The sequence below is a fragment of the Rattus norvegicus genome, chromosome 2, assembly GCF_036323735.1.
Source record: "Rattus norvegicus strain BN/NHsdMcwi chromosome 2, GRCr8, whole genome shotgun sequence".
Taxonomy (NCBI): domain Eukaryota; kingdom Metazoa; phylum Chordata; class Mammalia; order Rodentia; family Muridae; genus Rattus; species Rattus norvegicus.
The window spans coordinates 237,073,328-237,096,257 of NC_086020.1; the positions used below are offsets into that span (position 1 = coordinate 237,073,328).

General features: G+C 42.0%; 1 protein-coding gene across 5 annotated transcripts in view; it reads left to right on the plus strand.

Annotated features, from left to right (window-relative positions):
* The window catches only part of Col24a1 (collagen type XXIV alpha 1 chain), a 257,186-nt gene that overhangs the window by 200,745 nt on the left and 33,511 nt on the right, over positions 1–22,930 (plus strand). For 3 of the 5 annotated variants that reach the window (XM_039103871.2, XM_063282923.1, XM_039103872.2), the window contains 6 exons: positions 12,373–12,480; positions 13,378–13,485; positions 13,580–13,633; positions 14,396–14,458; positions 18,065–18,118; positions 20,948–20,983. In XM_039103871.2, the coding sequence (XP_038959799.1) occupies positions 12,373–12,480; positions 13,378–13,485; positions 13,580–13,633; positions 14,396–14,458; positions 18,065–18,118; positions 20,948–20,983 (423 nt within the window). Of the gene's footprint in view, positions 1–7,275; positions 7,505–12,372; positions 12,481–13,377; positions 13,486–13,579; positions 13,634–14,395; positions 14,459–18,064; positions 18,119–20,947; positions 20,984–22,930 lie in introns of those variants that run through there. The other 2 variants (XR_010064498.1, XR_010064497.1) reach the window with 2 other exon arrangements.

Here is a 22,930-nt window from a genome sequence, read left to right on the forward strand (position 1 = left end):
GTTGCCTTGCGAGTGAGGACTGAGTTCAAATCCCCAGGTCCCATACATAAGATAGTCAAGCATGGTGGGTCGTAACCCTAAGGACAAAGTCAGGGTTCAATTGTGAGACTCTGCTTCAATAAATAAAATGGAGACCAATTGAGGAAACACTCCAGGTCGACTTTGTGCTCTTAGGCACACACACACACACACACACACACACACACACGCACGCACACACACACACACATGCACACACAAGTCCTTCCCACCCTCTACTTCCTGTGAATATTTTGTTTCCCTTCTAAATATGACTGAAGCATCCACACTTTGGCCTTCCTTGTTCTTGAGCTTCATATGATCTGTGAATCGTATCTTGGGTATTCTGAGGTTTTTGCCTAATACCACATATCAGTGAGGACATGCCATGTGTGTTCTTTTGTGACTGGGTTACCCTATTCAGGATGATATTTTAGAATCCCATCCATTTGTCCATGAATTTCATGAGGTCATTGTTTTTAATAGCTGAGTAATATTCCATTGTGTAACTGGACCACATTTTCTGTATCCATCCCTCTGTTGAAGGACATCTGGGTTCTTTCCAGCTTCTGGCTATTATAAATAAGGCCACTATGAAAAGAAAACAGCTGGACCCATGGCTCCAGCTGCATATGTAGCAGAGGATGGCCTTATCTGGCATCAGTGGGAGGGGAGGCCCTTGATCCTGTGAAGGCTTGATGCCCCAGCGTAGGGGAATGCTAGGGTGGTGAGGCAGGAGTGGATGGATAGGTGGGGAAGCTCTCTCATGGAAGCAGGGGAGGAGGATGGGATAGGGGAGTTGCAGAGGGGGAACAGGAAAGGGGGATAAGATTTAAAATGTAAGTAAATAAAATAACCAATGGGGAAAATTGTCTTCCTTTGTATCTCCGTCAATATTTTCTACTTTTGTATTTTTTAAGCCTTAAATAATTTTTTAAACTTTCAAAGGGACAATTAAGAGATGGGATGTCACAAATCGCTGGCTTTAAGGATTGACACACACTGAAAAGCTGAGATCAGATGGGCCATGAACTCTGATGGCGAGGCTTAAGCACCAACCTGGGAGGTCAGCACCTTTGATGTGGGCAGCTGACACTGAGGAGGAAGAGGATCAGCCCAGCTCAGAAGGAAGTCTCTGTGGGAGAGAACTTAGGTGGCAGTCATTGGGGGGTAGAAAGCTATAGCTGATAGTCTCTACAAACAGTGTCAACATCCCCCCCTCAGCCTGGCCTGCGAAGGTTTTGTCATTTCCATGGCATCAGGGTCCTTGGCACGGTCCTGCTCCTGACAACAGAAGAAAAATCACTCATAACTTCTTTTGCTCCCCACAGGAGGAGTCCACTCTGAAGCTACTAAATTCAGCACACGGTTGTCAGTAGCGATAGTGGTGTTAATGACACCATCCTGCGTCCAAAAGCCAGCGTGGTACACGTGTCAGTGTCCACACTGTGGCTTCCTGACTTACCTTTGATGATCACGCTTTCAAACCTGACGTTCACTGTTTGTCTGCGGTTATATGTGCTGCAGTTGTCTTTTCCCTCCCCTTAAATTATCCAGGGTCGGTTTCTGATATTTACAGGTAATGTTCTAAACCAGAAATCTAATAAAATAGAACTGTGATCTCTGTGGTTTAGCATCGCTCTACAGACCCTGCATTGTAACCCCAAGATTTGCACATCAATGGGTGTTTATGAAGATGGAAATGTTTCCCATAAATACCTCTGCTCTCCCCGGAATAATTTATATGACATCGAGGTTATAATGCTCTTTTAAAGAATATGGTAAATAAACTAATATCTTCAGTGGCTACCTAATCATTAACACAAGTAATGTCCAAGAAAATAATTTCTAAGGCAAAGGTGAAGTTACTAAGTTTTTTAATGCTATTTGGAGGAAATAATATCATTGCTAAAAATGAGGAAGGTTCCTGAAGTATTTTCAACCAAGGATAAGGACATATTTCCCATTGGCCTTTTATTTAAATCATGGCACCATGGTGTTCTTGGCTTCCCTTTAAAGACCGCCGGGTTTATCCACTTAGAAAAGTATTTATTCTAGGATCGTAGCATTATGCAACTGCCTCGTTTTTTCTAAACAATGTTCTTTCTTTTCTTTTTTCCCCCCTTTTTTAGTTTTGATGTGGCCACAGAATTACAGAATTCCTGGCATATTAACTCTGTAGTCTCAGTGTTTTTCAAGGTCATGTGACCATAGCTGAGGGATAGTTTCAGGGAGGCTCACGTTGCCTTTGTGAATTTCCTTTGCTCCAGTGAGTGTTCCGGGCCCAGACAGCTTAGCACATCTGTAGCAAATGAGTCTACCACACTGCTTTCATTGAGTCGGATGCTGTACAAACACTGCACCTCAATCGCTTAGGAAAAAACTTTTCCTTGAAAAAATCATAAATCTATCTGTCACTAAAACGAAGACTTACCAGCCCTTTTTTTTTTAATTTTTATTGCTACTCTAATAAAACTGGGTTTTGGAAAGGAAGGAATGAGATGTAACTAACGACTTATTTTAGGACAAATCAAGGCTCTTCCAGGCCTGACTCTCACCGTGCGTCAGGTGACTCCGAGTTTAACGTGCATTTCTCAAACAGGTTCTTGTCTTAAAAGAACACTGAGAACCTTGACCTTCTCTCTCTTGTGGGTTGTGCCCAGCACTGAATAAGGGGCAAAGTGCCTCTTAGTAGCTCATCCCTGACCACCACAGGAGCCTGAGTCAGGAGCACCAGCAGCCCTGCAGCCTGTCTGGTCATCTGTAACTTACCACACAGTTGTACTCAAGAACTTTGGTTCCAAAGAGGCTCCAGTTCTCTCATTAAGCCTGCCGTCTACTTGCTGTGGGTAGATCTATTTCCAAGTCTGTGTCACGAAGGGTTTGATTATCCAGTCAGGGGTCCACCTCATTAGAACTTTCTCCCTCCTGTCCTATGGCCGCGCCCGTTGGACAGATTCCTGCTCATTAGGACGTCTTCCAGGACAGCACTCAGACTGATCCGCCACTCATTAGTCTCAAAGTGAAAGATCTACGGAAGGATAGAGGTTTCCTCACTGAATCTTCAGTGAACCCCGCCCCATCAGACACAGCTCACGCTCTGTGGAATGGTTGCTTCTTCTGCGTCTGGCCTGACAGTCCACCCTGCCCTTCATGAGTACTGTTCATTCAAGCATGCTAGCATCTAAGTTACCAATGCTGACCGTGAACCGGACGCTGATTATATTTCAAGTTATTGACTCTCTATGAGGTCAATATAGCTATCGTCCTCAGTTTGCCAGAAGGAACGGGGTACTCGGAAAGACTAAGAACTTGCCCGAGATCACACAGTCAACAAGCACAGGAACCAGGACTCAGAACGAGGCAGTCTAGTGTGAGTGCCTTGTCCTTTCCAAGGATGCTCACTCTACAGTTGCAACGAGGCTCTACCGTTACACGTGTTTACTTACTGTTCTTACTTTCCCTCCCGAAATTCTCTATATGTCTCTCCTCCCTTTACTGACTCTACGTGGGTAATTTATTCTCTCTGCTTGGAAGGCTCTTTCAACTTTCCCTTTAATTTCATGATGAATATTTTCATGACCTTTCAGGAGTCAACCGAACTGTACCTCCTGTGTGCACTTTAAATCAGAATCCTGTCTGCCCAGAGCTTCAGTGTACGCAGGGTGATCCCTGCAGTAAAGCATGGTTACTTTGGAGGCCAATCGTTTGTGTTGTTTTCTCTCCAGACACTATAAACACTTGTATAGCAGGTCTTGCATTTTGTTCTCTGGATACCCAGCACAGTGTTAGGCTCAGAGGGAAAGCTCTATAAATCTTTGAGAAATGTTCTTTGTGTGCTAATCGTGTCTTGTGTTAACTAATCATCACCCTAAATGCCATCTGCTAATCGAATATGTCAATAACTAATTTATATGATATTTACTATAACCAAGTGAAATATTTTATGGAAAGGACCCGATACATGGTCTAGGTCTTAGAGCCAATGCTGTCTCTACACAGTAATAAATATAATTGCTCAATCAAGCATTACTTTAGAACACAGGTATTTGTTCAGTGACTGGTACAAGTGAGGAGTTCTAGAATAAAACAATGGAGTGACGAAAGCTAACCTCGTGGACTACGCGTAAAGTGGCAATGAAGTTTTTTTTTTTTTTTTGGTTCTTTTTTTTTTCGGAGCTGGGGACCGAACCCAGGGCCTTGCGCTTCCTAGGTAAGCGCTCTACCACTGAGCTAAATCCCCAGCCCCGGCAATGAAGTTTTAACCTTTGACCCTTAACAAAAGTCAGAACTTATGGATTGACAATATGGATGATATAATGGTTGATGCTAGACTACAAATAGGTGCAACAGGTGACTTCACATCTTGTATAGTGCAAGGAAGAAGTGGTTATGTGACAAAGCATCATGGGAGAGGAGGGTTAGATAGGAACTTGGGTAGGGAAGACTCCCTGAGAGTATAGTGAACCTGACCGCAGTCAGATGCACCCAGACATGACAAGGTCCTGCCGAGTAGGAGGAACCAAAATAAATATGTCTGTAGGCAGGAAAGAGTCGGTCTGTTTGCAGGGCTGTTGGAGGATGCAGTGAGACCCGAAGATGTGATGTTAGTTGCTTTTGATATAGGAAGGTCCATATTGATTCCTTCACAGCCATGACAGAGGAGGCACGTGTAAGAGCCAGGTATAGGGGCTGGGGATTTAGCTCAGTGGTAGAGCGCTTACCTAGGAAGCACAAGGCCCTGGGTTTGGTCCCCAGCTCCGAAAAAAAAGAACCAAAAAAAAAAAAAAAAAGAGCCAGGTATAGATGTGTCCTTTCTGGTCCCTGGTAGTCCTGTGATTGTGTGCTGACATCTAAGTAGAGGCCACACATGGTACCCCATACTATAGCGGCACGGTCACTGTTCAGGATTTTCAGGACTAAGAAATGATTGTTTATTCTAATAGAAATCTGTAAGTGATGCTGGGATGTGAACCAGCACAGTGCTGGGCAATGCTAGGTGGACCAGCACAGTGCTGGGTGATGCTGGGATGTGGACCAACTCAATGCTGGGTGATGCTGGGATCTGGACCAGCTCAGTGCTGGGTGATGCTGGGATGTGGACCAGCTCAATGCTGGGCAATGCTAGGTGGACCAGCTCAGTGCTGGGTGATGCTGGGATGTGGACCAACACAGTGCTGGGTGATGCTGGGATGTGGACCAGCTCAATGCTGGGTGATGCTGGGATGTGGACCAGCACAGTGCTGGGTGATACTGGGATGTGGACCAGCTCAATGCTGGGTGTTGCTAGGATGTAGACTAGCTTAATTGCTGGGTGATGCTGGGTGGACCAGCACAGTGTTGGGTGATTCTGGGAGGTGGTCTAACACAATGCTGGCATGTATTGCATCTGAGTGAGAGGTTAGTTTCATAGACTTGGAAATATCCACAAAGCACGTTCCATGATTCTTTCCTGCTTAAGACTTGCCTCAGCCTACTCTCTGTCTCTTGGCTCTAACACATTGAGATGTTTAAACTACCTCCCGACTTTAGCAAACAGCTCATTCATAAATCTTACCCCAGCTCCTGACCATGCTGCTTGCGACTAGAACTGTAGCACAATGTTATAAATGTGGCGTAATTTATATACGCTGCAGCTGTGCATATTACTACCCATAATCACTAGCCCGAGTATTTTTAAACAGCCACTTCTTTCTTGGGAGGACTATGTTTAGCATCAAATAAAACGAGGACTTCTCCTGAAGCAGGAGCGGTTTTCGCTGCTGCAGTTGGGGCATACTGTTATATTTATGGTTCTTGAGTCTGTTGGCTTTAAAAACGACATCATACCTGTGTTTCCTAAAATAGAAAGAAACTTCAGGACAGTATGCTAAAATTTTGTGCTACAGGAAATAAATTAATTTTATGTTTTCTTCTTACATCATAAGTAACTACAGAAAAACATCCCTATGTGTCTAAAAGATGTCTAGCAACACAAAGGGTAAGAGAGGGGGAAATACTGTCTTCCTAGAAATTTGCAAGAAAACATCAAATACTATGAAATTCAATGTCATTTAAGTTTTCTCCATTTGACTTTTAAAATAAAATCAATAGAATAGGTGTCATGAGGTTTATAACCCACTCAGTGTCATTTTAAAGACATCAGCCTCTCCCTGAGCCCCCTTCTAATGTGTCTTTCTATTGTTGCCCAGGTGTCACAGGTTTTATTTACCACTGACTGCTCACTATAGCTTGTTCAGTTCTAATGACCATGAAGCAGCTGTCAAGGGCCAGAGGGGGCAGGAGCAATGGTCTCTGCTGTGCTCTATTGTTGTATGCAAGTGTTTTTCCGGAATCTTCTCAAAGTCTACAGGAAAGCCATCTTTGCATTCCTGGGTCTTTCCACTCCCTTCAGACACCTCCCTCTTCCTTCCTCAATTTGCACCAAGTGGACAAGAACAGTAGATACCTGGTGATGTCAGTTTCTGAGGTATGGGAAGTGCACAGTGACAGAAAGAACCCACAGTATGACACACATTCATTTCTCACTTATCACATCCAGGACCTTTCTCCTTAGAGACCTGGGTTAATCACTTTCTGTTCTGTCAAAATTGGCAGCACTCTCCTGCAGGGCTCAAAACTCATTTCTGTAGGGAGACAGCCTTTGTCTGAGCATAATGGAACTCCCTGGCCATGATACATCATGTGCTCTTTTTGTTATACTAACCTTCTATTTTATAATTGGATAGTACCTTTTAATTATAAAAAATGATGATAAATTGACTAGAGAATGCTGCATATAGATATGGAAGAGATTTCCTAGCACATAAGTGTGCTGACAAATTAACCCTCTAAGATTCAGGTAAGCTATTCATTCATTTCACCATCTCTTAGCAAATTGAATAATTATTGTGGTTTTATTTGTTTGTAAAATTTCCCTGTTTTACTTTACCCCTTTGCTCAATTGTTTGAAGCAAATAATCTTCTGGAAGCCACTAGACAGAATGCCTGGAATTAGCATCTGTTTTTCTTGAAAACAAACTTAATCATCCATCTGTGTATCCCTAAGAAAATATGTTTGTTCTTTACTAGTCTGAAACACTCTTAGAACTTTGTACAGAACACTCTGCTACTGTCCTCGGATTTCTCTCTAAGAAACCAACGTGAATGGTAAATGCCCTGCAGTGTATTCATTAGCCTGGGATGAGTGTCTGATAACTTAAGTAAAATTAACTTTCCATGTAACCTTAATGAGCCTTCTCATGATGACTTCCACAGATTGAATCATCTGTTGACCTCAGGGCTTGTCAATGTGTCTACGTGTCTATCGTTCACGTCTTGGCAGAAGAGTATGGGCCTTTTCTACTAGGAAAATAATGGTCTTGAAAATTACGTAGAATTATGATGAAGATGAAGTGATACTGTTGCAGGATTGTGGGACCTTGAGCGAGCCTATGTCTGATATAATGTACTCATATGCTCGTCTCCCTGTGACATCTGGGGAAAGGTAGCTCAAAAGCTTGCAAGATAACCTATTATATCATCATCATCATCATCATCATCATCATCATCATTATATTAATGACTTGTATTCATTACAAGTCATTTTTAGCCAACTTTGTCTTTTAGTATTGGAACATATGTACCATGTCAAAATAAGAAAGGTGAACCTTGAATGTCATGATTTATAGATGTAGCAGAATGTGGGTTATTTTTAGCAAATTAAATGTCAAATTCTTGTATTTATTATGTATTGAAAGCACATCCATCACTAAAACTACATAAATACATACATACATACATACATACATACATACATACATACATACATACAAAGTTACTTTGCTGGTCTAAGAATATTTGCTTTGTTTTGTTTCCTTTCCTTACCTACATTTCCTCCCAGCTTTTATGTATGACCTTTTAAAGATTCTGTAAGTCATTAGAGTGCCTTTAGGACTTCTGGTTGATGAGTTTTCCCCAAGTGGGAGAAGATGCTTTGCATTAGAATTTTGATGCCTCTTGATTGGTTGGTTGGATAGGATAGTTAGGTGGCTTGGGCGTTATTTTATTGGTAATGTAATTATTTCTGAGACCAGTTCTCATGTGTGGTCCATGTTGGCTTCAAAGTCACTATGTAACCCAAGCTGAATTTGAACTTATGACCCTCCTACCTCAGCATCCTAACTTCTGTGGTTGCAGACATACAGCACCATATCCAACTTAAACTTCCCTTTCAAAATACTCCTTCCTATAAATTCATTATTGCTTCAGACATTCAGTCACTAATATAACACACAGGTCTTCTTTGGCCAATCTCGATCTTTCCTGAAGCCTCAAGTGCCCCTTATAAGATGTGTTTTCATTCGCATGGATGGACTCTAAAAGGAATCATCTAATCCTCTCAGGGTTCTCATGATTCATATAGAAAATCATCCCAGAACACATTAAATCAGTGTGAAACATAGAGAGAGAAACAATGGAAGACAAATGGGATAGTCTAATATATTTAGGATAGAGTGAAGTGCTTACAATATGGAAGAACTATAACACCTACATCCAAAGATTCCCAGATAGATAGATAGATAGATAGATAGATAGATAGATAGATAGATAGATAGATAGATGATAGATTAGATAGATGATAGATTAGATAGATGATAGATTAGATAGATGATAGATTAGATAGATGATAGATTAGATAGATGATAGATTAGATAGATAGATTAGATAGATGATAGAATAGCTATCTCTCTCTATCTCTATCTATCTCCCTTCTTTTTCCCACTCCCTTCTCAACCATTCCTCTCTTCTCTCTTCTGCCCTCTTCTCCTTCCTCTATAAAGGTTTTGCATCCATAATGGTTCCTCAGATATTAAGCTCCACTAATATAAAAAATGATGTAAGATAAAATAGGTGGGTGTAGGTAAGGACAAAAAGGACTTCAAAGTCCAGCCTGGGACTTTCATAAATATGAATCATGTTCCATAGCCATCAGTCTTTAAGCACTTGGCATAGTTTATTAATACTTAAGTAAGCCTTTTGTGGCCATGAAAGTTTACTTATTAGGGGTACCTTAAAGAAGATAGTTAGGTACTGGAAAGATGACTCAGCAGTTAGGAGTGCTTACTGTCCTAGCTTCTCTTGCAAAGTGCCACATCCAGCAATTTATAACACCCTGCAATTTCAGCTCCAGGACATTGAATACCCTTGTCTGACCTCTGTGAGTACCCCCCACACACATACCTGTGTGCATACAGACAGACAGAAAGACACACATACACACAAACTTTAAACTCTATGTAATAGACAAAGAATATGTTTATGTGCATATTTCTTAGAAATATATTCCATATAGTAGTTGATACTTTGAAAATCCTTGTTGGGTGTATGGAAGAACCATTGAATAACATGAAGTAGGAGCCCACAAATGCACTCAAACAATAGCAAGCCCCTTCTAAAGGAGAAGTCAGCAGATTTAGTAAGAACTAATAGAAAATATGGAACTGAGAGTTTTGCTTAGGAAGTTGTATGAAAAAATGACATGTCATACAATTCTATTCATTAATAATGTTAACATATAATAGTTGAGTACAATTTTTACAATAATATCTACTTGTAAGAAAGATGGAGGAAAAATAATCCTCTTCGGAGAGACAACACTTAGCTCACTACGGTTCCCTATTGACATTTTTTTTCGCTCATCTGTTAAACTGCCCTGGGTTGGAATTCTGCATATTTCACATATTCATCTTTGTAAGTTCTTTACACAGAGATAGGAACTTCCAAGTCCACAATTTATGAGCATATGATCTTAATTGAACATATTCAGCGCATGGAAGGAATTTGTAGAATTCCATTAGATTTTTCCCTTGATAGTTGCCTTGTAACATGCCATTACATTGTAGCCTAATCATTTCCAATTGAAGGTTATGTGGAAACTCCTCAACGGTACAAATAGACTGAGAAAAACAGAATCCTCTTCCTCCCACGGCTAAAATATGCACCTGAAACCGAGATCAGGAAATCTGACAGAGACCTCACTGTTGCCTTAATTTTTGACAGTACAGGAAAAGTACAAGGCCCCTAGTGTTGCCTGTGATTTGGTTTTGAAGTAACTACAGTGTGAGTTTCACCTACAACCATTGTTCTCATATGTTATTATGAGTTTCATTAATCAATAAGCATTGTAACATCTACAGCAAAATCTAATTGTTTTAGTTTTGGTTTTGTTTCATTATGTTTTTGGAGATAGGGTTCTTAAGTATCCTAAGGCTAACCTCAAACTACTTTTTCATCAAGGATGACCTTAAACTCCCAGTCTTCCTCTCCCTCCTGATACTGGGATCATAGGTGCAGACCACAACACCCGGTTTAGGTAGTGCTGAGAATTGGACCTTGAGGCCCCAACCAGGCCAGGCAAGTCGTTTCCTCACTGAGCTACATCCCATGTGGTTTCTGTCTTTATATGACTTTCTTTACTTTGGGAAGATTTCAGACATGTATACAATTTATTTACTGCCCTCTTATATTGTGGGATGTTTCTCTCATTTAAGAGAGTTTTCATTTTGTCTCCAAATACTTCAACTAAGCTGTACTTAATCCCAAGCCACTGAATATTGTGTGAATGGACAAGTCATGACATCCTGTCCCTTATTTTTGAATGAAAACTTTTAGAACCAATGGTTAAATACACAAAAGCCAATGGAATTCACTGTTGACACATAGGTTGGATAATCTATATATTACATTCCAATTTTCTCCTCAGATTCCCTGGTGATGAATAATATAATGAATATTTATAGCTTTAAACATCAGAACTTTCCCAAGCTTCGACGTTTGTCCAGTAGTTCTTTGTCTGTTGGTCTGTCACAGCTCTCAGTTTTGCCAACTCTTAGAAGGTTCCACTTCAGGTTGCATTAATCTGGTTCTTCCTAACTTCCTTGACAATAGTCTTCATTGCAGTCACCCACAACCTGTGGTTAACCCCTCCATCATTTCAAACTCAGTGTTGACTCCTCGAATAAACAAGTTACCAATACTACAAACATCTGTTGGTTTACCAAGAACAAGAAAACCACTTTGAATTCATTTCCTATAGCCCTGAACTGTTGATTCTATTAAAATGTCAACATTTCAAACAATATTCTTACCAAAAGGCTAAATGATCTTGAACAAAAGTTTTTTTGCTACACGTTGTAATTCAGTAGCCACAAACAAGGTTAATTCTTTACTGGGATGACAATTGAAAGTTTTATTTCAGTCGTCTTAAAAGGGTGTGTGTGTGTGTGTGTGTGTGTGTGTGTGTGTGTGTGTGTGTGTGTGTGTAAATTCTGCTATGATAAGACACTACTTTTTAAATTTTGTCTAATTTCCTATCATGTAAAGTTGAAACATGTCCTTGGTCTGCTATTGCTGGAGTGTATGTAGTTTTAGTGATGTATGTGGTTTCAATACATAATAAATACAAGAGTTTGACATTTAACTTGCTAAAAATAATCCACATTCTGCTACATCTATAAATCATGACACTCAAGGTTCACCTTCCTTATTTTGACATGGTACATATGTTCCAATAATGAGATACAAGAAATAAAATTTGCAAGAAGACCATGTATGTCCCATTTGAAACTCAGCCTCACTCCAATCTGCTTTTAGCAAGCAGAAGTACCACCGTCTATGCCATGGCTACTCAGTTCTACTGCACAAGTGAAGCCAGGGCCAACACATTAAGGAATGAGTGTGGCTGTGTCCCAATAAAACTTTATTCATATTTACTAGAATTTTAATCTCATATACTCTTCACATTTTAAGTCGTTTTTATTTTGGTTCTCCCATTATTAAATGTAAAAAACTATGGTCATGTTATAATCTATACACCAGCAGCTGAATGCTGGCATTCGCCTCATAGACCTAGATGGCCAACCTTGAGTCATGATTAGGTTTTATGTATTTCATATTTGCTTGTTTATCTTTATTTTCAAGCTACTTTTTACTGAATTCTCCAGAATGGTGTAATTGAAGATTCTTTGCAATGAGACATTCTTCTGTAAGGTTGCTGTGCACAGAGGAAGTTTACATCCTTAAGTTAGAATAGAGCAAAACATGCTGTACTGCCTCTGATACAATCGAGAGGAAGTTGTTTTGCTTTATAGTCTCTGTTTTTAAAAACCTAAGATCTTATTAACTATAATTAGATATTTCATGTGAGTCCAAACTCTCCCTTAATTGTCTCACTCCTGCAGGGAAAGCATAACTCTCAAACCTGGGCACTGTGTCACCAGCAGCCTCTAGAAACACATTCCTTTCTATATTTATCAAGCCTCTACACTGACTTCCTCCAATTGTGCTTTTTTCCATCTCTTATCTGTTATTTAGGGCACCACGGGCAGCCCAGGAAGAACAGGACTGGCTGGATCCCCAGGTCCTCAGGGAGGAAAGGGTTCATCAGGCCCTCCGGGAAGCCCTGGTGTTCCGGGCCCAAAGGTACATTCCCCATGTGTCAGGACCCTGTGTATACTGACTAGGTCACAGCTGAGTATGTTTTAATCTAGCTAATAGTAAAACCACATTAGGACAAAGGACTGTATGTGGCCTACACATATCTGTTTCCTGTGGTAGCTGCCGGGCATGTGAGTGGTGGGACTTCCAAACCATCCTGTGTTTCACTGGCAGCTACCAGGCACAGCTCACAGGAGCTGGAAGCATTTCTAAATGTTCCTTTTTCATTTGTTTTGGGCTCTCCTTCTCTGTCGTCTGCCTTCCACAATTAGAGAAATGGAGTTTGCTGTCAGAGGCATTCTTTCTCAAGTACACTTCTTCCTCTGAAACTGAACATAACCGCCATTCACCACCAGTTGCTGAGGCTGGGGGGCTGGGATGGCAATCTTGGTAAAACCGGGTCTATCATTCAGAACTACTCGATTTCCAGTGGGAAGACAGGGAAGCATCAAAATGGTCACTAATGTACAAAGCGTGTTCTATGTCTAATAACTTTCTATACGCCACACCTTCCTGTTTTCTCTGAGCCTTCTATGCATTTCATAGGCTCGCCCCTTCCTTCTTCCTTCCATGGGCAGACTCCCCCAACCCTTGGAATTTTCTTTACTTATCGCTGTACTTTTTGCTTATTATAATATGATTTAATGTGTGGGGAATGGCAGAAAGGATGAAGATGATATATTTAACATCCCCAATGCCTTGTGCTATTCTGAAAAACTATATATATATATATATATATGCACACATATATATGCACTCATATATATGCACACATATATATGCACACATATATATACATATATACATATATATTTCTTTTTCATTAATATATTAATATATAGATTCTGAGATCCCGACCACCTTTCTTTGTCTGGTTTGTAGGGTGAACAAGGGTTACCTGGTCAGCCTGGAATCCCAGGCCAAAGAGGTCAGCGGGGAACACAAGGAGACCAAGGACGACGTGGAGAGCCTGGTCTGAAAGGGCAGCCTGTATGTGTCAGCTCTGAAATCACCTCACACTCACTGTGCAGACCAGGCCATATGCACTGCCCAGCAATGACTGTCCTGTCTGTTCGCCTTGCAGGGAGAACATGGCAATCAAGGTTTGACAGGTTTCCAAGGATTCCCGGGCCCCAGGGTACGTTTGTATGTGTTGAATAATATTTAGTCTACGACTTGAGGCTTTTTTAATCTTTAAAGTTCTTATTGGTACACCCGTATGTTTGCATTCTGCCTGTCTGATTGCTGAGCTTGGTGAGGTGGGAGGATTAGAGTGCAAGGCAAGCCTGGGACATGTGAGACTGTGTCTGAGAACATTAACATAAGACAGAGAGCTGGCTCCCAGAGGAAAGCACTTGCCACACAAGCAGGAAGACTTGGGTTCTGGTCTCCAGAATCCACATCAAAGCCAGTCACAGAAGGTCAAGTGCTTTCCTCCTAGCACCACTGTGGGAAGATGGGGGTCAGTGAGAGGAGACTCACCTGCAGGCCAGTGGGGCTGGCATATGCAGCGAGAAAAGGACTGGTCACAAACACACAAACACAGTGGAGCATCATGGTGCCTGTGCTCCAACTCTCCACACGTGCATCCTCCCTCTCTCTCTCCCTCCCTCCCTCTGTGCTCCAACTCTCCACACGTGCATCCTCCCTCTCTCTCTCCCTCCCTCCCTCTCTGTCTCTGTCTCTGTCTCTGTCTCTCTCTCTCTCTCTCTCTTATGCACATGTGCGCACAAATAGAACGACATTTCTATAATCTAATGTCCCACCAATTTTCTTACACAATTGTCTTTTGTTCCCGTTTCCAGAGCTGACAATTCTGTCTAGATTGCCATAAGACTCTTCGTTTGTAAAATATTTTAGAAGGCTAAAGCAGGCTTTCTGTTCTTCATTGTGTCTCTAGGGTCCAGAGGGGGATGCTGGTATCATTGGCATTGTAGGCCCTAAAGGTCCCGTTGGGCAGAGAGTAAGTATAGAGTCGATCCGTCACCCAAGGCCGCTGCTTGTTTGCTCAGCGTAGGACTTTAAATTGATGTACCTCACACTATAAGGATAACGTAATAATGTGATTTTTAAGGTGACAACTCTTAGCAGCATGCGCAAGCTCCATCCACTCACAGCTCATAAAAGAGTTTGAGCAAAATAGCATCATAGGCCACCCACACTCCCCAGTTCTTATAAAAAAAAAAGCGAAGAATCATCAGAGTAGCTGTGAAGAATAGAGAGTGTATCTGGTAGCCCACCCCAGCATCACAAACAAAGCAGGTTTGTGTCATGCACATTAATACAGAGGTCAAACAGCCCCTCCCACCTGGGGAGGCTTGCCTCTGCCCAGAACCTTTAAGACCACACTTTGACAGCTCTTTCCCCGAAGTTGTTTTCTCTGCTCAGGATCAGATATGCCAAGAGAGTGGTACGAATGTCAGAAAGACTTCCAAAAATCGAAGGCTAGCAAGCTTCAGCAGCTCATTCTGCCAGGACCTGCAGAATGCAGAGAGAGTAAACAAGCCAGGCCCAGTCCTGGTCAGTGTCAGTTTTGCTTTGGTATGGTGTCTTTTATTAATCACACCCTCACAGTGAGGGATGGTCTATAAAATGGAGATGAAACAAAGCAAAGGTTCTTAAACTTCAAATAGTGATTTGGCTGTGGTCATAGCCGCTCCACAGTTTGCAGCAGCTGCTAGGGCTTGGGGGACAGGAGAGAGAGAGGAAGAAGCAGCAGATTCCTGCAGAGCTTTACAACCCCCAACCACTCTCTTGGTCAAAGTAATAAAGTCAGACTCTTAAAATTCCATAGCCCTCCCTAAGTCCATCGATAACTTGTTTTTGATGAAACGTGGGGCAGCATTGTAAGGGCTGTTCACTTGGAGGCCCACACGCGACGTCAGGTGTAAGTTTGTTGATTGTTTTCACCGTGTCTAAGGAGCCAAGGAAGTTGGGTACTGTTCCATAACGTGCTGTTTCCGACCATCCACAACTGCAGTATGCGAGTGGGCTATCGTAAAATAAATGTTGCTTTTTTTTTTATTATTATTACCTTGAGTATTTCTTATATACATTTCGAGTGTTATTCCCTTTCCCGGTTTCCGGGCAAACATCCCCCTCCCCCCTCCCCTTCCTTATGGGTGTTCCCCTCCCAACCCTCCCCCCATTGCCGCCCTCCCCCCACCAGTCTAGTTCACTGGGGGTTCAGTCTTAGCAGGATCCAGGGCTTCCCCTTCCACTGGTGCTCTTACTAGGATATTCATTGCTACCTATGGGGTCAGAGTCCAGGGTCAGTCCATGTATAGTCTTTAGGTAGTGGCTTAGTCCCTGGAAGCTCTGGTTGCTTGGCATTGTTGTACATATGGGGTCTCGAGCCCCTTCAAGCTCTTCCAGTTCTGGTACAGAGACAGACAGATAGACCAATGGAATAGAATTGAAGACCCAGAAATGAACCCACACACCTATGGTCACTTGATTTTTGACAAAGGAGCCAAAACCATCCAATGGAAAAAAGATAGCATTTTCAGCAAATGGTGCTGGTTCAACTGGAGGGCAACATGTAGAAGAATGCAGATCGATCCATGCTTATCACCCTGTACAAAGCTTAAGTCCAAGTGGATCAAGGACCTCCACATCAAACCAGACACACTCAAACTAATAGAAGAAAAACTAGGGAAGCATCTGGAACACATGGGCACTGGAAAAAATTTCCTGAACAAAACACCAATGGCTTATGCTCTAAGATCAAGAATCGACAAATGGGATCTCATAAAACTGCAAAGCTTCTGTAAGGCAAAGGACACTGTGGTTAGGACAAAACGGCAACCAACAGATTGGGAAAAGATCTTTACCAATCCATAAATGTTGCTTTTATGACCTCGTCAGTGTCTGGCTGCCATCCATAAGTGGGGTTCCACAGAGGGCCGAGTCTCTGTGAGCAGGAATGAAAGCCTGCATCACGTTGTGGGTCAATTCCTTTTGCTACCTGATTAACAGGACAGGGCACAGTTCATATAAAGCGCTCACAAGGCTTAGAGTAAGAGAATGCTTGGGAGACCAGTAAAGGTCCTGATGTGCTAGGATTGGGGAGGAGTTTTGGGGAGGAGTACCAGTGTCCAATCTGTGCCTCTTATGTCATTTACTAACTAAAGTCTTACAAGAGGTGCTGTCACCCCACTTTGCAGCCCAGAAAACTAAGTCTCTGGAAAATTCTGGTACGATAGTACGCCAACGGAGGAAGAATGTGCCTCCCTATCTGACTGGCCAAACCATGTGCTACAGAGCTACTCACTAAAGCCGTAGAGTCAGAATGTAAAGTCGGTAGTAAGTGACCTCAGGACAACTTCCTGCTCCCCAAATCAAGAAGCGCCTGTTGATTAAGTAAGAGTAATTAAGTTAGGAAAGCAGGACTTTATTGTGCCCCATTCCAAAACTGTGTTTGCATAGGTGACCTCTACCTACCACATAGGTAACTGGTACACACTATTAAAATCACAGTGTGACTTTTTAAACACTTAGATAAATGTACGTAATCATTAACTTCTTCAGGGTACCTTCTCCAAGCGTTAGTCTATACCTTTCTGGTAACATTATTTGGGAGACTTATGTCATAATTAGACTAAAGCTTCCTCAACATCTATTGAGTCTGGAGGCTGCACTGCACTAAATTAAAATACCGACTTTCTCAGTTCAATTATAGATCTTTGAAATTTGAGTACCGTGTTTGCAAGTCATCTCTTAAAGTTTGTTATGTTTAAAAAGTGATCTCAACTCATTTAGTCTCCCGGGTAATTTCTAGCTTGCAAGTCTGCTTACTATCAGAGCTGTCAGACAATGGGCTACATCACATTAGATTTAACTGGACAGCATTTTCTTTGTCATTGTAGGAAAAGAGAAAACCCGTTAGGTATTTACAGTTGCATAGTCCATCCTAACCGTCAAGGAGAGAGAGAAGCTTTCTCTCAACTTAAGTGAAAGTAGCATTTGATAGGAAGAAAAAACTAAAATGTGCATTTTATACTCATTCAAAAATGAGTCTACATACATACTTAGAAAGGAATTTACTCACTACCAAGCTCACTTGGGGACATCCTCACAATCAACAGATTAGACCTTAAGCACCTTTCATGTCCAGTTCCACAGTGTCTCACAGACAAACCTGCATCGTGGTTGGTCACATGAGATCCCTTCTGGTTCTGCCCTGTACTCCCTTTCTGCCGTGTCATGTAACCCAGGCACCCACTCCTTCATCATTTATACAAAAACTCGTTCGAAAATGTGTTCGTTACTCTAGAACCCCTGTGGAGAGCAGCGTCATTCGTTATGTAGCGCTCCACGTACAAAGTAAAACCTTGGACTTCTCATCACAGGAAGGCTTCAATTTTGATTTGTATTAGTTAGAAGTAACTTATAATGCCTGACCTGGAAACTATAGCAATATTACATGTACTGTCATAACTACTGTAATGTGTGCTAAGAATATACTATGCTGTAGGCTAATATGTGAATATAAATATATAATATAAAAACATGACTCCGACGGATTTCTTTTTAGACTGAGACTGACTGCTTTCTTTCCTCCCAACAGGGAAACACTGGCCCTCTTGGCAGAGAAGGGATAATAGGCCCAACAGGTGGAACTGTAAGTTCATTACAACATAGTTTTTATTCTGCTGCTGCTGCTGCTGCTGCTGCTGCTGCTGCTGCTGCTGCTGTAGTTGCTGTTGTCGATCCTTTTTCTAAATTCCTAACCCTAGAATACTCCATCAAGAATCAGCCAGGGCATTTGGGAAGCAGAGATTGAAATGTGCAAATACACATTTTCTTCTGGGAGGCCATTCTTTGGGGTCATAAAATAACAGCTTTGAATGATGTTGGCATTAGAACTTGAGAAAAAAAAATGAACTGAGCCAGGGAGGAGGAGAGTAGTAAATTCGTAGACAGGGAAGTGATCACTAAAACTGTAAACGTGGGTCAAGTTCTGAAGGAAAGTACACAGAAAGTGAAATGACTCCTGATCACCAAGATCTGAGTCTTCACTTCAGTGGCTCTCAACCTTCCTGATGCTGTGACCCTTTCACACAGCTCCTCACGCTGTGGTGTTCAACGGCCAAACGGGTAGCAACACACAGGTTGAGAAGCGACGTGGGAGGAGGTATGAGATGAGGAACAGTCAGGGAGCAGACTGGGAGGGGGATAATGACAGGACTGTAAGAAAAAGATTAAAGAATAATAAAGCTAAATAAAATTGAAAACACCCGCTATAAAGAGTAAGATGTTGGTAAAAATGAACGAGAAAACCAGGATAATGGAAGGTTAGACGTGACAGAAAGGAGTAGTAGGCGTCATGCTTTCCCAGAGATCACAATCTCAGTGCAGGCTATGCTGTGAGAAGACTTTGAAAATGTGCAAGGCTAACTTCTCTCAGAGGCTTTTAGTCACTCCTGTGGCTTTTGTTTTGCTTTGTGTCCTCTGACATTTCTCACACTGATAAAATCCATGGGTGTAGTGGATGACATTTCTGTTCAGTGGATGACATTTGCCAAGGCAAGGGACCCAGTGAGTTACACGGCTCATGTCTCTACCCTTCCCAGCCATGTCTGGAGTGGGCATAGAGTCAGCATAGCATCAGTACCAGTGGTGAGGCAAAACCAAGAAATAAGATAATGACTGAAACACAGTCCTGGGGACTATTAGAGCCCAGATAAGTTGCACACAGAAGAACACAGTAGGGTCAAGCCTGGGAAAACCAAGACTCATTCCCTTCCAGGAGGCCACATTGTGAATTATTTGAAAGTGTTGTGTGTAGACGTATTTTAAAATTGAAAATGGAATGTTTCAAGTGTTAAGGAGAGCTCTTCCCTTTGATAAATTTAGAGAAATTGCCATGAAAGTTGCTGGAGTCTTTCCAAAAGGAATAAAATGAGTAACTCATTCTCTTGGCTTCCAACATTTTCTATTCAGAGCTACATAAAACCGTAGGTGGGAGAGTTCTCATAGTTCAGTGGGTGCTTCTGCAGCACATGCTGTTCCGATTATGGAATGATTGTTCTCCTCTGTCAAAAATGTGAAGCATTATTGGTCAAGGAAAATGTCTCAATGAAAATATCTCACTGTGTTTTGTTTCTGCCATAGTTGTTAAAGGTCATTATGCTATTCGATGTGCACATCAAATTTCAAATTTTTTCCATATTCTGTTTTTTTTTCATTCTAAGAAGAATCCATTATAAGAAATAGTCATCTGAAAATCACACACACACACACACACACACACACACACACACACAGGCAAATACTGTGAGGAAAAATGAGTGTGGGTGGAGGCGGGGACAGTGAACAGTAAGAAAACGCAAGGTGGTGAAAAGAGACAATCAATGTAACAGAAGAGAGGGCAAAATTAGGTATGCAAGCATATTGGAATTTAATCATTACCAAAACTGCTGCCAGTAGTGGGTATCCTGACCAAAGTACAGGAGTAAGGACAAAAGACTTCTCACTTGGTGAGTTTCTTAATTTAGTCACTTACAAGTGCTCAAGAGTTGCCCTTAAGGCTGGGTATTTCTCATGTATCATCAGCTGGCCTTTGGCCACATGGCCACTCCTATACTGGTGGCAGGGAAGGAAAAATATTAGACTCTCATCTCACCATGCCTAAAAGCCTGATATAGAACAAGAGCAGAAAAATCAATTTTAAAAATGGTGTAGGAAGCTCAGGTGCAGCTCACGTGTTGGGACCCTATGTGTCTAGAGGGCTGAGAACTTTTTTCAGATACCTACTTTAACTTTGAATCTGTAAATCTGGGTATGGAAAAATTATTCCCGACACACACTAAGAAATGGGTGCAGGGCAGCTAGAAGCACTTGACGTGCAAACCCGGCGGTCCGAAGTTCAGTCCCCAGACCCCACAATGGAAGAGAGCAGCTTGTTACTGAGGGCTGTCCTCACAATCCCACACATGTGCCCCACCTCAGCACACGCAATAAATAAAATCAAAGGGGAACAGAGAGAAAACAAAAGAGAATGAAGAAATTGCTCTAGAAACACGCATTTCAAAGGCAAGGAGGAACGCATCGGAACTTAGAAATTGGAAGGATTTCCTTTCCAGATGCATCTGTGGAGGAGTGTGAGATAGCTGTCCTAACGTCACTGTGGGTGAAGGTTCACTGTGGGTGGGCTTGGAGTGGTAAGCACACAGCACAATCCGTCAGTATAGGTTGTTTGTAGTATGGTATGGTATGGTTTGGTATGGTATGGTATAGTACAGTATGGTACAATCAGTATAGGTCGTTTGCTTGGTTTTGTATCGTGGGGATTTCTGATTACTAGAAAATCTAGACTGTCTATGAATTAACAAATCTTCCAGGATAATAAAACAACAGTATACGATGACATGTTTCTGAGTGCAACCGTTATATCAAACAGACGACGGTTCCTAACACTGAATTACCATCTCTTTTCCCTTTCTTTCAGGGACCCAGAGGTGAAAAGGGCTTTAGAGGTGAAACTGTAAGTTTAACTAAATGACGAAATTTGTGCTTGCCTCATCCCTTATCTCTCTGAGATAATCCCCGGGGAATCAAAGATCCTGTTAGATTTGCCATACTTGGGAACTAAAACAGCAATCAAATTGTAGCTGTCGAGAAGAAGAAATAGCCCGTAGGGTACAATACGATGGGATCTGATGAGCCCTACATGTGCTTAGGGACCTGCCCATCATATTCTCCCAAGATCACTGTGTACACCAAGAGATGCGCCTTCTCCAGGGCCCAAACAACAGCCCTGCCAGGTCATGTCAGGAACACATGCTTCACCCAGCACTAATGACCCTGCAAGGGAGACTCAAAGCCTTAGCTTGTTTGTGCTGTTCTAAGACAGACTCTGGCTATATCACCCAGGCTAGCTTCAGAGTCTCCCTCCTGAGGGCAGGGATGGCAGACACACATTTTTCAATAGAATTTTTGTTGTGTATTTGTTCAGTATACATAGTGGTAGTGTGGGCTGCGTATATAGATAGTAAAGAAGCAAACGGACACATCCACCGTTTCCCACAGGCACCATCATTTGGTTGGGTTTTGCCACAAGGAAGATTCATGTTGACCAGACTGAAGCAACCCCCATGAAGAGACAGTAGGCGTGGAGTGAATTAATTATGCTAATTAGCTGAAGAGGGGAACACAGGACCTTAGACTTTTTCCCAACAGACAATGTATCGGGAAGCAAGATCGCAGGCACACAGGGGTCGTCTCTCTCAGTAGAAATGGGAATGGAAAGCAGAGGTTGGTGTTAACTCACTCCCTATAGCTCTCTGGCTCTGCGTGTCTGACCTATCCTAAGTACAGTGGCTGGATCAGAAGCCTCTGTGAGGTCAGGAAACCCCAAGAGCCCATGGCAATGTCATAATGCAGGGATGTTTTAAGTGTTTCATGTGAGAACAAATTAATTGCTCTGACAGATTAAAAGCTCAACGGGGTATGACTGTAATTTTAGATTTCTGATAAAAATATGGCATCTAGAATAAACGAGTTAGGGACCAGGCAGGACATTCCCTTCAAAATGAAACCTAGACAGAGCTGAATCTGCACAGAGAAAGGGCCTCTCACATTGCTGAAGGGTGCAGGAGCCAGGCCTGGAAGGTTCTGTAAAGACAAGGCAAGTAGCTACGGTGTGAGACCCTGCAGTCTGATGCCTCCCTCTCCTGTTCTCTCTGCAGCCTCCTCACTTAACAGTTCTTGTTCCTGGTACTTCTGTTCTGTGCCTTTAAATCCCTTTGTGCCTATGCATCTGAGCATGTCAGAACTACCTGTAACTCCAGTTAAAGGGGATGTAGCGCCCTCTTCTGGCCTTGATGAGCAGCTGCACACACACACATATACACACGCACACGCACACGTACACACACACATACACACACGCACACAGACACATACACACATACACACACACATACACACACACATACACACGCACACGCACACGCACAGATACACAAATTTAAAAAGAAAAAATTTAAAATATATAGATGCATAGTTTATTCCTAGATTATATAATTCATTCAAATAAAAAAATAAATCAACATTTTTTATTCAACTAAAATTCCCCTACACCTATACAAACTTCAAAATTGAAACCTTTTAACTCATATTCGTAGGGGTAACACATTTCTCCAGTTACAAAAGATGAAGGATAATTTTTTTTCTTTTAAAAAGGCTTAAAAACCTCAATTCTTACTCTATCTATCTATCTATCATCTCTCTATGTCTATCTGTGTCTCTGTGTCTCAAGCGTGTGTTCAAACCTTGAGTTTTAATCATGCCAGGCAAGTCCTCGGCCAGTGAGCTACATCTCCAGCCTGAAAGCTAAATTCTCAGTCGGGCCACGCAAACCGTGCTCACTGAGCCTCTTGTTTTTCAAATGAGATCTTGTGACCTGAATCTGTAGGGTGCACCCAAGAAC